Below are 21,602 nucleotides of genomic sequence, written 5' to 3' on the forward strand. Positions count from 1 at the left end.
TCTGCTGCTACTCTGATGGAACCTTGGCCTTTACCACCCCACAAAGGCTAACACCTTTTTGAAGTGAAAATGCGGAGCATGGCACAAAAAGGAGCGTTTCGTTTCTCCCCTTCTTTTACTTCCACTGCTTCGTTTATGCCAGCACGCTGGTTCCCTCCCCTTTGAGGGCAGCTTGGTAGCTCCCAGCAGCATTCGGCTTGTCCTTCCTGGTGGGTGAATGGTGCATTTAATACAGTGGGATTCCCACCTGTGCCGTGGGATACGGGATCTCTGCGCATAGAGAACTCATAACGCAGAGGCAACAGCACAGGGTTTTTTGCAGCGCAAGCTGCCTGGAGTCTTACTGTATACCCTAGCTCTAGGACTGCAAATGACCCAATCTGAACTCTTCTCAACCAAACTCCTATTGCCTTTTGGATCTGGTGCCATCATTGGCCTCTTGCTTCCTTCTAGGAGCTGTCCTGCCTTCTTGGGCCCATGCTTTTTTTTATTGCAACCCAGCATCTAGGTTACTAACTGGGTGGATTCTTCGTTTCAGCCAGGGACATCCATTGGATCTGTAGAGACGAGGGTGCAGGAATTCCCTGTACCAGATGAGGCAGAAAAGGCCACCATTTCAATACAGCACTCAACCCAGGGTCTGCAGGGCCGGGCAAACAAACTCTGTGTAGTGCCTCAGGCACTGGGCCAAGTTCTTCCCCGCGCATAGAAAAGGTGCCACAAGCTTCGTTCCAGCCATCCCCCGAATCACCCCGTTCTCTCCAGGCAACATATAATTTATCATAAATGTAGTTGTAGAAGCAACTATCATGTTGAAGCCAAAAAAAGCCAATGCCAAACAGCTATAGGGAGGTTAATTTTCTGTTTTCAGCGAGTTTAAGATACCTGTGAACATCGTAATGTGTTCCACTGCACCTGGGAATGTTAACATGCTTAAGGACTGAAATGGATGAATAAAAATTTTTGTTCGTTTATTAAAAGACTAAGGAGTGATCTGATTTTTGTCTTCAGCTAAGAGAGGTTCTGGGAAAGACAGCTTTGTGCTTCTTAGAGGTGCACAACAAAAGGATTGGATAAAGGTTGCAACAAGTACAGATTAATTTTGTCAATGTGGGTGGTCAAACTTCTAACAAGAGTCTAAAAAATAATATTTTTTCTTTGATTCTGTGACTGGCTTAGTTATCCCATTTCACACACACATCCTGTGGACAGGATTCATACAGGCGCTTGCATCCCAAGTTTCATTTTTTCCAGTGATAAAACACCCATAAGAGAGAGGCAAGTCTATAGAAGGTACAAATAATCCAGCTGACTACGCTTAAACAGCTTTGAGAGCAGTCGTCCACCTTGCCGAAGCTGCAAGGAGAACAAGTTCAGCTTTTCACCTGCGGCAGGCTGGGAGTACTTACGTGGTCAGGGAGTGAGGATCAATGGCGGTTTCCTGGGCTGTCCATAATTTGGCTGCTTGCGGCTGAGAGAGTTCAATCTCTAGTCTTTCGCCACCACAAATCTGTCAAGTCTGCAAGAAAAAGCTGGTGGAATTGCTTCTAGAGAAGGCACAAAGACAAAGGGAATGTGAAGACAGTCTGCAAATGCAGCTGAAGACCATTGCGGAAAGAATGGGCATAATTTTTTTCTGGCCCATGAGGCACAGGAGAAAAAATAGGGTAGGACATAATAAATGATCGTTTAATAAGTATTTGCTATCAGGCCAATTGTTTGCCACAGGAATGCAAACCAACCCAAATCTTTGTACTTAATGAGAGCTGTGTTTGGCAATGGATTTGGGGATAATGGGGGCAAAAGATGAGAACTCTCTTATTTGAGCCTGAGGCTACAGTGACCTCCAGCAGCAGGTAGCAGCAACTGAAGCATGTTGGAAGAGACAGAGGCAAAGGAGAAAGCAGGAAAGACAAAGGACATCTGATCCCAAGTGGCACAGCACAAACAAGAGGTGCCACAGACTGAATGAAGCAGTAGGAAGAAGGCAGATAGCTCTGTAGAAAGCTACTTTTTCTTGACAAGAGGTAGAAATGGAGTCAGAAAGTCAGCATGAAACTAGCAGTCTCACCTAAAATGGACAGGTAGGGAAGAAAGTGATAAGAAAATGTTTCTTCTCAAAGGGCGTGAGAGAGGGAAGATCCTCCTCATTTGCTCTGTAGTCTGGAGAACACAGCAACTATCTTCTGCTGGAATAAAGCTAATCTGACTAATCACTCTGCTGCTGCTGTCTGGGAGAGAGTTTCTCCCCACCCAGTGTTTTTTCTAATCTTTCCCATATCCCACCTTAAGGGATTGAGGAAGGAGCAGAGGAAGGGATGTGAAGAAAATTTTTTTTCTCTCTTGCAAGGTTTTCTGGCAGATGATGTGAGCCACATTCTGTCCAGAAAGCAGTAAAATCTCACTTGTTTTCGATGGACTCTGAATCTTTTGGAGTTCTTCTTACACAGGAGTTACAGCTGCCAAACAAAAAAGGTCAAGCCACTTTACCAATCACCAAGACACAACTCCTCTGCTTGAGGTGTGGAACGGAGATCCATACCCCACCTGCCAGCATTCAGTAACATTTCCCCTCTTGAAAAGCTGAGCGGAAGTTGAATCATTCCCACCCTGCCTCTCTGAAAGGAGAACAGCATTTCCTAGCATTAGGTAAAGCCATACCTAGACCAACTCAGAAAAGCCAGTGAGGACCTCTTCCAGATCCATGTGGAGTGGCTGAGGACACCACAGTCCTCACCTCCCAGCAGTTTCTCTCTCTCTCTCTGGAGGAAGTTCCCACCTCCGCAGCTCTGCCAGCAGAAGAGACCTTCCGCACGCTCCCACGTTGCCATCAGTGCCGAGTCAGGCACGTTCACTTGCGACCCACCAGCGATAGCAGGTTATGCTCAGACAGAGGGAACAGCTGAAGGGCACCCACATGCTCTTTTTCATTAGCAGAATTGCAGGAAAACATGGAGACAAAATCCCCAGCCATTTGCTGGGGGAGAGGCCCTGTGTTGAGAGCCTGTACAGCACTCAACAGGGAGGAGCTGTGTGGAGAGCTCCTTTGAAATAGTGTTGCCATGACCGATAGCCTCCTGATCTAACCCATCATGCCTCGCTTTCTTCCCAGGGCTGGGAAAACACTGGAGAACTGTTTCTTGGCCCATCCCATCTCCACGCCCACACACCATTGACTCTGTAGCCGGCAGGAAATCCAGGCAGCCTGGTCCCAGCTGCCGCAGAGGAACATTACAGGCAAGAACCAAGGCATGTTCCACCTTTGTTCAACCAGCTAACACTGCAAGGAAGAAGCAAATTGCAAGCAGTGTGGTTGTGACAGTACAACAAGAAGGAGAAACATTTCTTAGCGAGGCATTGCTGACCAGAAAGGGCAGCAGTCGCAATCTTTTGGTGAGTTGACTAGGTGACTGGATGGTGCTGTTTTGCACAGAAACTGGATATCACCCTGCACATATAGTAGGAGGAAGTCCGTGCTCCACCCAAACACCCTGTATGTCTTAGAAATTAGTTGCAAGAGCCATGATAACAAGCAGGAAGGAAGAGCAAACTGCCCCAGAGGAAGGAGCTGTACCTGCGGTGACAGGAGGTGACCTCTGGGGACACAGAGCACCGGGCAAGCAGGTGCCATATCGCCTTCAGCAGCTCCATAAGCCGCAGTGACAACTGCCTGAGCTGCCCAGCAGGAGCTCAGTTCGTCTCCCCATGTTTTTGCCCTGCTCCTGGGTCTTCTCGGAGACCCCTTTCTTTGGGCAGGGTCAGAGGTATGAAACACACATGTCCAATCAAGGCATACATCTCCCTCCTACCTAGCCCGCTGCTGCGAACTGAAGTGAGCCAACAGGGACACACCTTCCCCTCCAGAGACTTAACTGGGTGTCACACATGGCCGTACCAGAGGGGGAAAGCCCGAGGACCAGCCGCTGAACGGTTTGCTGTGTGGGACACCCAAGATGCCAGGCCACGGCAGAGTAGGAAGCACAGAGATGGGAAGGGAACGCAACCCTCTCAGCTTTACAGAGGAGCTAACTGGGGAAACAGGGGCAGGCTGGCCCTGTCCCCACCGCCTCCCCAGCCCCACCGTTGCAGAAAGAAGCCTTGGAGACCCCCCCAGCCCCCACTGCAATGGTGTCTCCAAACACCCTGGTTTTCTGTACACAAGAAAACTTCTTGGAGCACTCTGAAAGCATGTTGCAGTGAGTATGAGAGATGGGAAGTTAAATTCTTATATTTATTTCCAGACAAACATTTGAAGTCATAAATAGCTTTCTCAGCATGAGACACTTAAGTGTACAGTAGCTTATAGTTATCTTAACAATCCACTTCTTACAGCTCCACAACTGGATAAACTGGTGGCATTTTGCCTGCTGAAAAAATGACTTCTTTGGCTTAGTATCCTGAAAGTGCTATACCATGAAAGCCTCCTACATAGTTCCTAATGAAACTGAGACATACAGTACGAAATATTTTGGCTACTATCAGCATATTTAACCTTCACGCAAGTGGACAGGTTTCTGTATTTTTCTGAAAGCGAGCATGTTGCTCACACACCTGCTGCACAGTGATAGCTGATTGTATCATGTTTGGTACTCTGGGACCAAGTAAATGATCACCAGATACTACTATGGCTCTAGTTTTTCTTTTACTCACAGTACTTCTGTAATGCAGAACAAGTTACTGGAGGGTAAAAGCACTGAAGGTAGCAGGAGTAACAAAAGATTATTAATATCCCCTCAAGAAAACAGAACTTCTGTCCCCTCAAGAAAACAGAACTTCTGTTATATGACTTATATACCAAAACATATACATAGCTTATATACCAAACACTTAAAAAAAGAGGAAAGGAACAGAGAAAGGCTTCTCTACTACTATCAGAGTGTAACTGACTGTTCCAACATGGTTGCATGAATAAACATAAAGACTACCTTGTATCTGAAATAAGGAGCACAAGTTACCAGTCTTTCAAAGTTTGAAGGGGAATGAAAAAAAAAAAGAAATCTCAAAAACAGGAGAAAGAAAGAACGGTTTGTGCTGTTCACAAGAGAACTACATTAAAGAACACTGGTATGACAACGTTAAACTGAATGAAATCAGGAGGTGCCACAACTCAGATTGCTTGGGTAACCATAACAGGGACTACTATGAGCAACGATAACACTCTTCTAATGATAGCAGTCTTCTTATGATCACACATCACAGCACAGCTGCCATGGTTAGTGCACAGTACAGATCCCCTGCATGAAGAGGGTACCTACCGGATCTTGAATGAACAGCTGCAGGCTTTATAGCAGCAACCTACTCAAATTCTTAAGTGAATGCAGAATTATTATCACTGTGACTGTTTCTTGGATTTATAGGGAACTGTAACTTTTTAGACCAGTTCAAAGGTCCATTTACTATGGTCAGTTTTCATACTTTGTCCCTACCTACAGATTTCTTTTCGATGTCCTTCTAAAAAATAAAGAGTTACGATAAATTCAGCTCTTCAATTTTCCTGCCCTGCAAAGCTGTGTTTGCACACATGGTCAATCACATGGGATTGTACTGAGCAGGACATCAATTCAGCTGGCCCCATCAGCACTGGGATAAGAAGTGTTTTGGTGCAGGAGAAATGGTTCTTCCATAGTCGTGCAACCTGATTTATTGGGCCAAATGTTACTGTGACTTGCCGTATGACCTTCTAACATCAGGTGCACTCAATGGAGTGAGAGATGGGACAGAACTGGCCCCTCACCATCAGGAAGAGATTCAATTAAGGCAAACAAGATCTAGCCCTTCCCTGGCTGTTCATAAGCCTAATTTAAGTAGCAGAACAGTCCAATCAGGAACGTATTTGTATGCCTTTTTTTTTTTTTTTTTTTTTCCTAAGCAAGGGCAGTCTCATTTGGGTGGTGTATATCATGTTGGAATTGGGTCTAAAGTATATTGCAGGTTTTAGAAGCTGGAGCTGTTCCTCCGTTACAGGTTACTCCACCTGCCATATAAAAAGAAAAAGAAGAATTAGAAGTATGGTCATAAATGTCCTGAAATCTCTTCTTAGTCTCCAAAGGGTTCATTCAGTGCTTGTAAATAATCACGTGACCAATGTGTATCATGCCTAAAGAACACATATTTAGAGCTATCTTCTATGCAAGGCATATATAAAGCTATTTTGAAATAGCTTTTTAGAGTTAACAGGTTTCTCACTTACATACTGATCACTTAATCAGGAAAGAATTCTTCAGACACTTTCCAAATCATACCCAAAGCCCTTAATTTCGATATTTTAAATGAATTTCTGATAATGAAACTGAAATAAGACTTTTAGGTCACCTTAACAATTGCTCAACTAAGTTATTTGAGGAATGTCCACCTGATGCGATATTTTGGTTTCGGTCCAGTTTGGACCGAAAGACCAGACCAGACCAGAAGGAAACTTTAAATGCAGACTCCAAGGAGCAGATACACCAAGTTCTGACAGATTTTTATTCAGACACTTGGCAGAGGTGGTCAGAGAACATGCTACCTCCACATTTCAGAGAGTCAAACAAATCCTCAGGCTAACAACCACAAGCATTAATGTGGGCTTTCATCCAATGCTCGCTGCAGCTGGTGCACTTCAGTGCCATCCAGACTTGGTCCAAAGAAGAGAACAATAGTTTCAAACAAAATAAATTGCCAAAGTACTACCTAATTTGGGCTAAAAATGGGATGAACAGCCATTCTTCAAGTCTTCTCCCTAGGTGTGGGTTAGTTTTTCTTAACTCCTGATGCTTCATGACCTGTCGGGCAGCGCGTGAACTGCAGCCCTTGTGTACAAAATGATCTACCTCTGCTCTTTTTCAGCGACCTATGTACTCGCAAAGATCCTCCTGCTGACCCCAGGCACCTTGCAGCTCATACTGAACATAGTGTCACTAGTTTTTAAGGTGCCCACAGGTATTTGAGCAGGTAGCCTTTTTGACAGCCTGTCACGGTGTCAGATTTGAAAACAAGGTGTTTAATGGCGGGGTGGCGGGGGGTTACATCTAGCTGATGGAGCAAGATTAAGGAAACTGTTCTTCACATCCAGGTCTTTTTTGTGACTCTTTGGGCCTATCCACTGACATGGTAAGCCCTCTGCTTTTGGAAAGCTTGCTGCAGATCTGGGAGGATATTGGATAAATATATTTTGAGTCAAGAATGAAAAGCTAAGCATTTTTTCTGACCTCCTGTTGCAGCCATTTTCTCTTCCTGTTTTATCTTCTCCTCCTCCAGAGCTTTCATTTTTGCATCATAAGCATCAGCACGAGTCTTCCACTCATTCCTGTTGTTCAGCAGCCCGTCAAGCATTGGCTGAATTTCACCATGGAAACGTGAAAATTCCTGACCAAAACACAACCCTCAGTGCAATGCTGTGCACAGATAGCACTTGTCATGCATCCCTGATCCTGTGGCATGGGCCCCTATCCCTCACTTCCCCAGCTGGCTCATGCAGGGGAAGCATTAGTGGCATGAAGAAGGACCATACTGCAACGCCGCAGAGAGGGCAGCTGGTTAGGGGAGACCTTCCTCTGCGGCCACAGGGGAAGGGGGTCCTCGCTCCCTCCCTGTGCCTAGGACACCCTGGGGTGAGGAGCTCCTGCTTTCTTCCTGTCTGATACACAAATGCTCCCTTGCTTTTCACTGTCAGAAATCTCTTTGGCATCTGCCATTTCCTTTCCCAAATCTTCCCTTTTCCTTTGAATTCAGGAAGAAGAGAGACGGGCAGCAACCTGGGATTCCTCTCACTGCTGTCTCTTCTACCTGTCCCTCTGCTCCTAAGTGTTGTTTCTACCCTGGGACTTCCCAGGGAGGCCAGGATTTGAACACATACTGAGTAGGATGGGGTGTGCAAGCGTGCACTTGGCTTACCTTATAGACAAAGGAGCACACAAAGTCAATGAAACCCACTTGAAGCTTTGGAAGCTCAGCAGCTTTTCTTCTGTCCATCATGGGCTAGGGGGAAGACAGGAGTCCTTCATGATTTATGAGAACACTTCATTAAAAAAACCCCACACTTCTACTTTCACCCCAGAACTGCCTTGATGTTCTACCATGTTGTCCATAAAGGCTGTCAATCACAGCCCTCTTCCTCCTCTGCAGAGAAACGGAGTGGGCTCATTTTAGGATAAATTTTAGACGGCTCTTTCTGTGCCAGTGGATGGTGAGGAGGACAGACAGTTTTTCCCTTGTGCCTCTCAACAGGATATCTGAGAGAGGGTTACCATGTTATGAAGTGCCAAAGAGGTATTTAAGTATCTAAAACACTCAGCCGAACGTTCAATGATATCATTTTAAAATCTTGTTGCTTAGAGTATCATTTATGATGCATCTGTGGGCAGAGGGAGTATATGAAAGTCTGTTTAAAGAAAACTCAAGCCACACAGATGGAGGCCACATCAGGGAACAACTCATGACTCTGTCCAAGCCAAATTTAAATATTTGTAATTAGAGCAGAAAAATTAAATCTGCATGACATTGCAAAATATAATTTACCCAAATTCTAACTATTTCAACACTTCTCTTCCCATCTGATATGCATTAGGGGGCATGCAAACTGGTCACGTGAGTTTTCTCCCACACCCCGAAAGCTTGATGGTCCATCATGTTTTCTGATATGTTAAGAAACACCGATCTAAAGTGCATTTATTTACCAGAAATTATTTCTGGATTCTACAAATTTTGTGTTTGTAGCTCTTTCTCATTATTGGAAAGTCTGCTTTCCCATAAGATGTAGGTATTTCATTTTCTTCTTCTCTGTAAGAGACCATCCCAAAATCTCCATGGGGAACCTTGCTGGTTCACAGTCAGTGGGGTCCATCTAACTGTGTGCAGAGCTGGACAAAGGGCTCTGTCACAGATGTCTTCCCTATTGAATCCCCACATTTTAGATGGATTTGGACTGACACAGTAGTCAGGAAGACTCACAGCACCCTGAGCGTGGTGGTGTTTGTATTTCTCTTTGCTGAGACTAACAATAGAAAGTAATGACTGAAACCATCTGGCTCTCACATGTGACTTACAATAGGCTGTTGCTGAAGTACTTTTATTTCTAAGTCTCCTTGTTCCCAGAACTCAGCCGCTACGAGAAGAGCTACCTACATTGTGAAGGAGGAAAAAAAAATTATCACTGCCTTTGGTTTTCTAACTTCAAACACTTCAGGTCGCCACTAAGAAGCAAATCTTACTTCTAGCTTCTTTACACCTTAATCTTGTCCATCCCCCCCCCCCCCCCCCCCAGCCTCCAGACCTTTCCAAAATCCCTTCTGTGCATGACTGAGGCGGCAACAGGATTGCACTGGTGTAGCAGTGGCTCAAATGCCCACTTTGCACGAGAGCTCCTTAATTCACTATTCATCTATTAATATAACGTCCCAGCACTTCCCCTGCAAGGATTTGCTTCTTGGACCAATGCTGATCACAGCTGTAGCTACCTATTAGGTTTTTCTCAGTTGCCCTTTCTCCATGTTGAAGAGAAAGGTGGGTTTATTTATTTTACCGTCCTTTAAATTCTAATGTTTCTTACTTAGAAACTGATCAAATACATGCAGTTCCAGAGGGAACTCCTGAAGGAAAGTAAACAACTGATCAGACAGCAGGTATTGCTGTAAAACCCCTCCATGCGTTACGTGCATAAAACCTCTTCTCACTGTAACACAGGAAGTGCTTGTGTTCTTTTCCTTTCTGCCAAACACAAATTTCCTGCAGAATTCATGACTGTGATATTAAAGCTTGATTTATCTATCAAAAAGATTGTTATTCTAATGCTCTTTTGCCAGTTTTGGCAGGAAACCTTGATGCCACTTTTAGGCAGCTTAGAAAATTACATTATTTTGAAGTACAAACTAGAGAAACCTAACAATGTGTCAAGCACCTGACCTTACTCTGGACTTCCCAAGGTTTAGTGATTGCTGACAAATCACATGCTGTCATCATCATGGCCCTAAAGAACAGAAGAGAAATTAGTTTCTGCTCTGAAGACTTCATCCTGCTTCTTGTGGGTTCAGGATCTTTATGGTCCACTGTTGTATCATGTATCCTCCGTCCTTGCTGAAGTGCTTGAAAAAGGAAGATGTGGTGGTGTAACAGCCGTGCCCCTGATGGGTGCAGGCATCAAGAGCTGCTCTCTTGATTAAAATGAATTTATGCTAGGGAACTGACACTGAGATTTTCACTGCTTTGATCACTGCTGCACTGAACTTCCCAACTTCAGAGGAAACTCCTGCCACCTCCTCATGGACACTGAACGGCACAGACTGCTGCGGTGCCCTACATCATCAGCACACGATGTCTTGCACGACATTTGTTAGGTTACAACAACAGCTTTGTGTAATTAAAATTGGGTGCCATTGGGAAGAGCAACTGGTGGATTGGGCTCTCCTTGCTCTGCCATTGCAGACTGCCCTAGCTTGTGCCATATTGGATGGCTTACTTGTTTGAGACAGAGCTTGTTCCTCATTGGGAATATAGCACTGGAAGGGACGCCCTGAGGCCAGTCATCTAGCTGGCAAAACCAGTTCAGGTTTCTTCCCTATGACCTGTGTCTAGGCTCCTGCAGAAGATCAGGTCAGAGCAGATGGTTGTCTGGTGTGTGCTGATTTCACACTAAGGTTGGTTCAAGCATGCCCAAATTACACAAAGCCAGAGCGTTTTTCCCTGTCGCTCAGCATAGTGGGGTATACTAGCCAGGGCTTGTTACCACTGAAAAGGAAAAATCCTTTTTAATACTGAACATACTAATGGCCTTAGCTAGGTTTAGGAGCTCTCACCAGTCAGCGTAGGAAGAAAGGCATTACTGCATCATCAGTCTTTCCAGAATTGGCTTACTCACATGACAACTTCTTTCTTTGTCGTCTCCAGAGACAGGTATTCAGTCCAGGCATTTGAGCTATCATATTTCTTAGACTCATCAACAATCTTTTGAAATATTGTTCTTTTTCTTTGAGAGAGAGAGAAAAAAAAAGAAAGCTCAAAAACGGGAAAACTAATGTGTTAAAAATAGATGGCTGATCATAGCTTGATAACCCTTACAACAACGTTTCCAGTAGTTGCTGTCCTATCATATAGCTCCTCAAGGAAGATCCCAACAAAAAGCAGTTACCATCACTTGCTTGTTTTAAGTAGGTAAAACTACTGTAAGTTACTTAATCTGGTTAATTAAAAAGTAAGTGAGTGAGGTGAAACTTGAGCAGTTAACTTGACAGCACCTGTTAATGTGACAATATTTATCAAATGACAGAAGCTAAATGAGGAATGCTTCTACATTCACAAACACCAGCAGCAGGCTTTTTACCCGAATATTAAGCAAACTGCAACAGATGAAACCTACAGCTGACTCTACTACTGGAATATTTTTAAGGCTACCTGTCTTTATATACTCAATCAGACTTTGTTAGCACTATTTGTATGCCTAAAAATACATAGCAAGTGCTGGAGAAGTGGTAGTATGCAACACGCCCATATTTTGAGTAGTATGAAATCTTGAAAAAAATCTGCTGTTTCAATGCTTAGGCCAGATCCACAAAGAGACTCGAGGACATGTGCTGTCCATTCACTTTTGCCTGGATCTGATCTAAATCATGCCTTCAATCACAAACCACAGACCAAGAATGGCAAAGATGGACTTGTTCTCATCTGGTAATGAAGTAGTGGTATTTGCTCGCGTCGTGAGTGAGAGAGCCTGGGGACAAACTCCTGTTTCCAGGACTGCTTGTATTTTGCCCAATCATTCTTCAGTGCAAGGTATAGAAGCACCCTCTGATGCTGGCACTTGAGACCAGTGGATCTGGTAAGCTTCTTGCTAATTAGGAAGTCATGTGTTGTTGACTGCCAGCCTGATGCCCCAGGGAGTCAATATATCCTGCTCTGAGTCATTCGGCATTGTTGGCTTTTGGGAGTGAGACAGACAGCGGACTAGATATTCATTGACAGGGGACCTGTTATTATTTGGGCTGTGCTGCTCTCACAGAGAGGTTAATGAAGCCCTAGCCAGGCCACTGGCATTAATGAGTATTTTTAGTGTTAAATGACTGAATTAAAATAAAAATAGTCATTTCTTTCTTTTAGGGGATCACACTGTACTGCCTTGTTTGGAAACCAAGAGCTGAAAAGTCACAGATGTGTTTACTAAAGTTTCAAATTTTTTGAATGATCTGAATTTTCTCCTTACTTTGAAATGAGCATTAAAAAGAGCCTTCTGGAGGCAGCGTCCGTGGAGAGCACCTCTACCCACAGAGTAAAAGCAGCACTTTTTAAATTTGTAGAGTACCAGCTGCTTTCTGTCCTGCGTATGCAGTGTGTGTGACTAACTTACTTGAAGTACAGAGCCAAATCTGTTGCTATAATGGCAATTTCCATCAGGTGAATCACATGCTCATGCTGTCTCCGGTTGAGGTTCTGACATATATTCAGCGACTGAAAAGCAAACAAAAGAAGCTGTAAAAATCCAAGCACTGCTTTGTTAGGAGCTGCTGCGCTCCTTCCTTCCTCAAATGTGCCTTTATTTAATAGCTTCAGCTGCAGTTGGTCAGGCGCGAGGGTTATGAGACAGTTCGCTCTCCGTTGGTGCCAAGTCTCCCTCGCAGTCGCTGGACAGGGTCTGTGCCCTGGGGCTGTCTCGTGGCATGTCCCCAAACTTCCCTGACCCCACCACAAGTGAACAGTTTAGCTGTCAGCCTTGGCATTATCAGAGAGGCTGCAGGAGGATGACCCTGAATTTAAGACAGTCGTGCGGGCCAATGGTATGGCTACTGAAAAAATCATGTGTTTAGGAAGCTGACGAGTTTTGGTCTTTGATGAGCAAAACGTACTTGGGGTGGGGGTTGTGTGTGGAAGGGCTGACACAGCTGCAGTTTCTCAGAAGTCCAAACCAGAGAAAGATCTTGTCCTAAACCTCTGGGCACAGGAATCACGGAAGTTGACGGCACTACTGTTTATTGCTAAAAACTTCCCTGAAAGTAAATTATTTGGGTTCTAATGTTACCATGCATTACAAACCTCTTCAGAGAGCAAGAATTTTCCAAATTCCAAGTGATGTCTCTCTAAAATTGAAGATCCGTGAAGTTTTGCTAAAGGATTTTGAGATCTGGTTGTGTAAATGAAAAATTAAAGATGTTAGTACAGTACTTAAAAAAAAAGTGTCCCACTTGGTATTTAATTTTGTCAAACTTTTTATCTAAGTTCAGCTCATTTTATAAAAGGCTTAAGAGTAATGTTTTAAATTGCTAATGACTTCAGCCTGACAAGTAAAAGACTTTCTCCTACATTACTGATAACTATTGGGGCACTATATAAAATATTCTTCAATCTGTGAATCTCACATAAAACATCGTTTATGACTGGACTTCTATTACTCTGCATAGTTGTTGGTTTTTTAAATTCCTGAATAAGTATATATTGATGTATGATGATAGGAACAGGAAAAACAGTCCTTTCATACTTTCCTAGCTAAATCCCCCCAAGACACAGTTGTATCAAAAATATGAACCAGCTTTACTTAAATTTTCCCTAATGACTCCAGCAAACAGTAAATTAACACAGCCAGCACACATTGCAAAAGAACTGTGATCTGACATTACCTTAAGCCTGCAACAGAGGCTTGACTGGTCACTGAAATTATGAAACTGATTTTTTGTAGCTAGCGACTGCCTATTTAAAGCAGCTCCCTCATTCTCACAGGTACTTTGTTTCTGTAGGCACTGCCACCCATGGTGTTTTCTGTATAGATACCTTCCTGCAAAAAGTAGGCTTCTCATGTCCAGGATGCTCCTTGCAGCATCCTGGATCTCCTAAGATGCTCAGGCTACTAAATGCCTGTACTGTCCCTGGTGCACCCTGTAACAGTAACGTGGAGGGTTGTTTTAGTCAAATAGCTAAGGCCAGATTGCTCAGAGATGAAGAGAGCCTCAGAGAGCACCTCAAAATCACAGCTTCCCCAATGGCCAAAACAGAAGCCAAACCCTGTGGCAAGCTGAAAAGAAAAGTTATTTGCAGAAGAGAGATTGTTGCCCTCTGTGTATAAACCAGAGCTGCACAGAGGTTTGCTGTGATTGCTGTCTGATCCCCACTCCATGCAAAAGGAACAGCAAATGGTCTGAAGTGGTAGGAAAGTGCTTACTTCATCTGGTAAAGGTTGTTGGTTCCTCTGTGGTCAATGTCGTGGCACAGAGCAGCAGTTACCATAGCAAGGGCTTCGAGGTCTGTGTAGTAACGCTTCAGTTTGCCAGTCTGGAGGGCGAGAAATTGCATGTTATCTGTTAGCATCTCATATAGGAAAAGGTACTGGGCTATGACTGCTCTGTGCCAGGGATTTCCACATTGAAACAGTCCAGGAAAACTGAAAATGTTCGTGAAGCTAAATACAATACACAGCACACGTAGATTAAAATGGGGAAGCAACTGGAAACAAAATGTTTCAGGAGCAGGGTTTATGTGGGCACATGTGTCATGCATGTAGGCTCAATGCCTACCTGAGATGGTGGCACCCCACCACACCAGCAGCCTCGAGACGTTTGCATCCTCATAACAAGCCCCAGGACACAAAGCACCTTGCAAAGGATCAATATCTCTGGGCACAGAGCAATGAGCAGTCCATGCTGGATTGCCCCAAGGTTTGCCAGGAATTATGCATAACCCTACCACCAGCTGTGGGCCCTACGTACTGCCCTGGGCCATGGTGCTGAGCTGGAGCGGCTGCAGAGAGCACACTTGAGCCCTGGTTTTCATCTTGGGGCACCTACTGCCCTGACAGCCCATGAGAAATGGGACTTGCACATTCCTGCTAGCAACAGATGGACAGCGGTGGCTGTCCTGCCTGGAAATGGGAAGTGTGAGGTTGTTTTTAATCTAAGCTAATGTCAGTCTGGCTTTTACTGTCAAAAAATACTGGAGAAAGGGAGGTCTTGCATTCTTTGTACCCTGAACTGCAAAAGGATTTCATCCGGAGTCTATTCAATGCCATGCACACCCATCCCCTTAAGAATTAAAGGACTCCATCCATAGGGCAATTCTGGTTTTGAGAACAGTTGAGAACAGAACAGAACAAACACAGTTTTGAGTGTAATATGTGGACTCATTACTTTAGGCAAACTGAGACCTTCTCATATGGTAGGAACTGTGCTAACAATAGCAAAGTTTTATCTCATAGCAGGATTTGAAGGGAGCCCTGCTGACCTCCAGGGTATGCTGCAAGACCTCCTGTAAACACAGCTGTGGCACAGTTAGCTGGGGTGGTGGTACCTTACCATCAGGAGCGTGAACATGGTCTGCGCAACGTTGAAGCCATGGCGCCAGTTGTGGTAAGTTATATTCCGGTAGCCTTTGCTGACAGAGTACACAAACCTTACCAGCACCTGCAAATTGGGGAAGAGGCTGTTAGCTAACATGACGTTTGGGTTTTTCTTTTTGGTGGTGTTTTTTTTTTGTTTGTTTGTTTTTTTTTCTTTTTGTTTTGTTTGTACCATGTCACTAACTAGTTGTCACTGGTAATCAGGAGAGAGCCTAGAGCTGTGAATGGCAAAATACAACCTGCTTTTGTCTCTTACTCCACACTAGCTTTTGGGAAAAGAGGCTTCCTTGACAATTCTGCTATAGTAAAATGGAGTAGTAAAGTGGAATGGTTTAAAATATACCTCTCTGCTTTCTTATATCTTTCTATGTTTGTTTCTAAGAAAAAGACAATCACAGAGGTGCTTACTGGGAAAATGAGAAACAGCAAGGTCTAGAGGAAAAGGGATTTCATTGCAGTGTTTGTGAACTTACTACATTTTTGTGTTTCACTATTTTGTCATTAGTGAGGCTTGTCCTTCCTGTATCTTGTGATATAATAATACAAATTCTCCTTTCAAAATAGAGCTGGCTCCATAGGTCTATAGAGATGGAATATATTATAACACCTAATTGATAGTAACACAGGGCACTGGATAAAAAAGTTTTTTTTTCTCTGCATTGTACTTCTCCAAATGCATTTGTGTAGCTACAGAGGTTTTCTTCATTAGAGAGCAAACAAGTCATGGAGGAGTATGCATATTTTTAGATCTTAGCCATTAGAGTGGCAGCAAAGAATGGGTTTTTTTACATATGGAGTGTGAAAATCAGGAATTAATTATTCCAGAGTAGATTGTTTGAAAGCTTTCTTCAGTGACTCATGCTGTAAGTATGAAGTAGAGAAGTAATTCCCATTCAATGTCCTTGACTTCCTTCTACCTTTCCCGCCTGCCTTTCCATGGGGAAGGATATCTGGCTGAAAGCTTTCCATGCAGTTGCCCGCATATCCCACTAGATGGAAATAAACGTCACATGCTGTGCCGAAAAATCCCTTGGTGAGCAGCACAGCCGCCAAAATGTGAATTTCCCACATTCTACAGAGGTGTGAACTGTGGCAAAAGGCTTTGAACTTGTGAATCAGGGGCTTCATCCTTTTCCTTTGGGGTCTTTGTTCCTAAGGGTCATGCCACCCCTTTCACCAGCAGTCAAGATATATATACAGCCCTGCATTTGTGGGCGACTGAACACAGGAACCTGCCGATGTGGCTCTCAGCTTATGCTGGCTCAGAGCTACAAGGTATCTACTACAGAAAATGAAACATATGTACTATGTACTGCTCATGGAAACCATGCGGCTACACTGCTGCTGTTCATGGTATTAGAGCAAGAATAATCAAATTTTTGCATGGTGCAGTCCTCACCATATAGACCAGATAGCAAACCTGTGCCTGTAACCATACAGGTGCATTGTGCTTCCCACCACAGCAGAGAGAAGAACAGGCCAGCTGCATCCTCCAGAGCTACATCCAGCAAACAAGGACAGGAGCAGGGGTTCTCTGCACTGAGGACTCTCCTGTCAAGGGTTTTCTAGGAAATCCATTAACAGGAGGAATTGAGGCAACACTGTTTTGCCAGAGTGTCCTGCAGCATCCCTGACCGAGCCTAACCCACAAGGCACTGCTGGGGTGAGGACACACGGTCTTCTCCCCTCAGCCCACATGAACCTGGACCTCTGCCACCCTGTGAGACACGCAGCATGCAAACCACTGACCTGACAAGGTGTGAGTCCCCAAGCATTGCCAGCTCCTACCTCTTGCGGGATCTGGAACTTTTTCACCACGCCGAGTTCGTAATACATCTGAATGCCACACTTCACCAGCTCAAGCTCAGTGCAGTCAAAATCGGAGAACCTGAACTCGTAGATTTCAAATCTGGTGGGCCCCGGGAGTTCTTCTTTCTGTAAAAGGGGTGGAATAGGTTGTTGCTGTGCTATTTATGCCACCCGCCAGAAACATCTGGGCAGGTTTTGCTTAATAAAAATACACTAGTCTGATATTGCTGGAAACCTTCCCTTTCAGAATATGACACACAATTAGACTGAAATGCAGCTTATTTCCACCCTATCAATGGGGGAAGGGGGGTCTTTTGTGAAAGAAATTACTTGCTTTTTGGTAAGCAGTCTTCTTGTTGATTTGATATATTTTGATATATATATATATTTTGATATATCATTTGATATTTGATTACATATTATCAAAAGGGGCCTAATGCTAGAGTAGAGATGTACCGAAATCATATATCATATATCCACACCTGACAAGTCTTCCTGGGGAAGCCTTACAGCCCTCCTTATTTGTTCTAGAGAATAAAATGCACGGCAGGTCCAGGTGCCTGATCCACTCCCCTGTGGTACAGTGGCACAAAGCAGGCGCTTCCCAGGAGCTTGGGAAGGCATTCCCTGATACCTATTGATAATAACCTCACACTTAGACAGTGGAGGAGTGGAGGGCAGGCTTTGCCCTTACCATTCACAAGTCTTGAGAATCCCTGTTGATGTGTATCAGTGTGCCAACATAACTCTGCCCTCTCTCCACCAAAGTAATATTTCTCTGCCATGGTTATCAGTTCCAGCAGCGCATTGCTCTTACCAGTATGCTTGCAAGCTCCTCTTCCTCACACTCATCTGGCTCCTTTCCCAGCTTTTCTCTTGTTGGCTACAAAGAGCATGGACATGTTAAACTGATTACCAAATCCCATATGATTTCACACTGTGCAGCTTTGGGGCATTCTAGGATGAACATATCTGAGGGAGTTCTCATATTAAATAGGTGTTTTCTTTACATACCTTGCTTCTATTTCTGATCTTTCAACCACTTCTATCTTGTGAAAGTGTTCTCCCTCAGGATAGTTTTAGGAGGTTGCCATATTTGATGTGTCTCATTAATTTGGGTCAATTTTTCCTCCACTTGGAAAAATTCCCCTAGACACAGTGTCCCAGCAGGGTTCTCTAACTCCACATCCTCTGTATCAAGGAGGTTTTGGAGGGTAAATCAGTTCCCTGTTACCCCCTACAGTGCAGCTCTGGGCAACATCTGTCCGAACTCACCCCCAGGGTGGGCTTTGCTAAGGAAAATAGAAAGGACACAGTGCAGCGTGCCAAGGTAGAGGGGAGACCACAATCAGCCTTAAGACTTGTTGTGCTACCATGCAGCTGCAGTAAAAAGTAATTGCCTCCCTTCACACCTTATAGGTGGCTGCATTTCTGAAGTCAGAAAAGAAGGTGGATGCAGCCAGTAAGTAGTGAACAGGAGACAGAAAACAGAATGAGGGGCAGGAAAGAGAAATTGTGTCTATAAGGGACCTGTGCGGTGGAATTTGTTCTTGTTAGATACCCGGCTAAGCCTGCACAGCTCCAAGGTGAAACAAAGCCTCAAGATGGGGCACCAAGTGAGGGCAGGGAAGAATAAGGTCCCTCCTGCAAAAATTTGAAGGTAGCCAATGGGACAGAAGCATTTCTGTGGGAGGAGATCCACTATATCCGTGGACACAACTGCAGTTCAGCACTGACCAGTCCATACTTCAGTACACTGTGGGGTTATGCTACATGCTATGAGAAAGTACCAGAATTTCCTGGATTTCATCCTCGTCACATTTCACATGATAGAGCACCATATCCTGAGCAATGTCCTTCCGGTTCTCCAGCTTGTTCATCTTATCGTAGGTATCAGTGTTGAGTACGGACCAGCCCAGAAACTGTGTCAAGGACTAGTAGAGGGAACAGGAAGAAAGCAGTGAAGCAACCAAAACATCTGTTTCTTAAAGACACAGAAATATAACACTACATGATATATTTTTAGAGAAACATAAACTCTACTCTGGCCACAGCTCTAGCAATACGCAATTGTGTGTGTTCCCACCAGCTTCTCAGATGGTGAATCTGCATAGGTCTCAAGAGTATCTGTACTGCAGAGGTTCATGTTCAGCATGTGGAAAGCCATTCTGATGTTGTTACAAGTGTTCGGTGTAATACCCTATGCCTGTGGAAAGGCTGATGTCAGAACTGTGACAGTTGGTCAAGAACCCTCTGCATCTCCATGGGAGAGCAAGATTGTCTGGTCACCTTTCAGGTATATTTACTGACACTTCTGTGTTTGCTCATGGCTTGTTTGCTGTTTGCTGTTCGGTTGCCAATTGTTTGCTAACAGGTCTATCTCAGGAAATGCTCAGGTTGATAAGAGATGCCAAGAGCTGGATGTCTATATTGGATTGAAACTAGATCTAGTTTCTCAGCAACAGGGGCTTTAATTACAGCTGTTGCTTGTAGATTCAGTAGTGTTTATCTTAGCTATGCATACCAGTTTTGTGTAATTTCTTGAGTGAGCTGTCCAGTCTGTGCGAGTCAGCTGTAATGCATCTATACATAAGTCAAAATGGTCATGTTACTACATTGTAGCTGCTTACAGTTAGATGTCTGAGTGAAGACTGCTGAAACTAAAAGATACGGACATAGCTGGGTTTTTCAAAGCTGAAAGAACCAACAATTTCACTTAGTGGCCTTCAAGCTACTGCATAATACCTATACAAGCAAAAAAGAAATATACCTAGCTCCAGAACACTGGAGTGCATTTTGCAGGTGTACAATGAGCAAAAGTGATCTCTCTCAACTACAAGAACTGCTCCCCGCCCAGAAAGGAACTATACCTCCATGAGAGTCTCGTCTTGTTCATCAAAAGGTTTCCCATCTTTTCTGTTATAAAATGTGACAACACCAACGATTTCTTCCTTTTTGTTGACTATGGGCATGGAAAGAACATTTTTGATAGTCCATCCTGATTCATCTAGAGGACCTTCCTTGAAGCAACAGCAAGCAGAAAGACACCATGTACTTAATATGTTTTCTAAATGCATCAGCATTGTTTTATCTTACCACTACAAGCTAAGGACATGTTCTTTGCCTAACACTGGCTCTAAATTACATTTCTGTAAGCAAATAGAATCCTTGAGGGCACCGGAAGTTTTTACAGTACCTGAAAGTTAAACGTCTCATCTGCAGCAGCATTCATAATGTTGCAGATCTAGGGGATCACAAACAAATTGTGTTTTACAAGGTGAGCACTGAGAAGCTTAAATAACAAAACAAAAAACTGAAATGATGAAAAACAGCATCAGCATGACTTTTTTTCAGAAACCCCTAATGAAGCCTAAGTTAAGTACTTACAAATCCACTTTCAGCCACATATGTTGGTAGTCCAGTAACAAGTGACCAGTGATCTGGGGTAGGATTTCTGAATGAAAGCAAAAGGCATAAGGGAAATTAAGCATGTACCTTTATTGTAAGAACAATGTTGATCATGGAGCTGAAATGTGTCTGAGCAATTGCACAACCCACATTTACATGTTTCATTCTTTGTTAACAAGCAGTCTTGTTATTTTCAAAGGACTTAAGTATGAAAGCAAAAATCATTCACATAAGGAAATACTTTTCCTTCAAGGATTCAATAAGTATAACTCGTAAAATATCATAGTCCACCAAGTATCTCACTTGAGGAGAAAGTTGTTACTGGGAGTGGGGGTCATATTTCAGGCCTTCAATGCACAGAAAGACAAAGGAAAGTGACTCGTCAAAAGAGTCTGCTGAACTTTTGAACACTGCTTTACCAAAATAGTGAGGGGATTTCTTGAGAGATGAAGCTGGATATCCAGCTTATGCAAGATGCAAAGTGGTATGACCAGAACTGTGCACAAATTCTGCTATGTCAGATTTTTCATTCAGCCGAGTCCTACATTGCTAGCAAGTGCAAGTGCGGAGGGAGGGTGAAGAGCTTGAGATGGGAGCTGTGAGAGGGGAGAGGAGGAGACGAAGCATGGTCATTGCAACTGCAGCCAGCTGCTTTTCCCTTCTTTCTTTTGTGAAGGAGGCAGTGAAGAAAGAGCAGAGAGAGATACCTTATCAAAGCCATGGTCTGGAGAGGTAAATCACCAGAGAAGATGGTGGGTTGTGGAGGAAGCTGACACAGAGCCCAGGTCCAACAGTCCCCAAGGCTTCTTTGAAATATTCAGTGGCAAGAAAAGGGGGTGGTTTTCAGAAAGAAGGAGTCTCAACATAGGGTCAAGAGAGGAGGAAAGGTCAAAGACAGCCTTGAGACTAAGTTTGTGACCAGAGGCAGAGAGAGGAGTGAGGAAGTTTGCAGACAGTCAAAGGAGCAGAAATGACCATGAAATGACTTTTCACGAGAAGTGAGGAACTCGGCAGTGGGAATGGTGCCTGGACCCATGAGGAACCGGGGTGGATCCTGCTGAAGCAGTGAAAGCACCTGTGAGGCACAATGCATCAGGGC

General features: G+C 44.0%; 1 protein-coding gene across 1 annotated transcript in view; it reads right to left on the bottom strand.

Annotated features, from left to right (window-relative positions):
• Positions 1-4,212: 4,212 nt before the first annotated feature.
• Positions 4,213-21,602, bottom strand: part of PDE6B (phosphodiesterase 6B) — a 45,701-nt gene continuing 28,311 nt past the window's right edge. Inside the window, exons 8-23 of the mRNA XM_026098624.2 lie at positions 20,483-20,549; positions 20,292-20,339; positions 19,966-20,115; positions 18,886-19,029; positions 17,913-17,978; positions 17,075-17,221; positions 15,243-15,350; positions 14,117-14,226; positions 12,997-13,084; positions 12,314-12,414; positions 10,832-10,939; positions 9,880-9,943; positions 9,024-9,098; positions 7,873-7,956; positions 7,188-7,344; positions 4,213-5,974 (exon numbers count right to left, since the gene is read on the bottom strand). Coding sequence (XP_025954409.1) covers positions 5,916-5,974; positions 7,188-7,344; positions 7,873-7,956; positions 9,024-9,098; positions 9,880-9,943; positions 10,832-10,939; positions 12,314-12,414; positions 12,997-13,084; positions 14,117-14,226; positions 15,243-15,350; positions 17,075-17,221; positions 17,913-17,978; positions 18,886-19,029; positions 19,966-20,115; positions 20,292-20,339; positions 20,483-20,549 — 1,576 coding nt within the window. The 3' untranslated portion in view covers positions 4,213-5,915. The remainder of the gene's footprint in view (positions 5,975-7,187; positions 7,345-7,872; positions 7,957-9,023; positions 9,099-9,879; positions 9,944-10,831; positions 10,940-12,313; positions 12,415-12,996; positions 13,085-14,116; positions 14,227-15,242; positions 15,351-17,074; positions 17,222-17,912; positions 17,979-18,885; positions 19,030-19,965; positions 20,116-20,291; positions 20,340-20,482; positions 20,550-21,602) is intronic.

Source organism: Dromaius novaehollandiae, chromosome Z (assembly GCF_036370855.1).
Source record: "Dromaius novaehollandiae isolate bDroNov1 chromosome Z, bDroNov1.hap1, whole genome shotgun sequence".
In the NCBI taxonomy this organism is placed as follows: Eukaryota; Metazoa; Chordata; class Aves; order Casuariiformes; family Dromaiidae; genus Dromaius; species Dromaius novaehollandiae.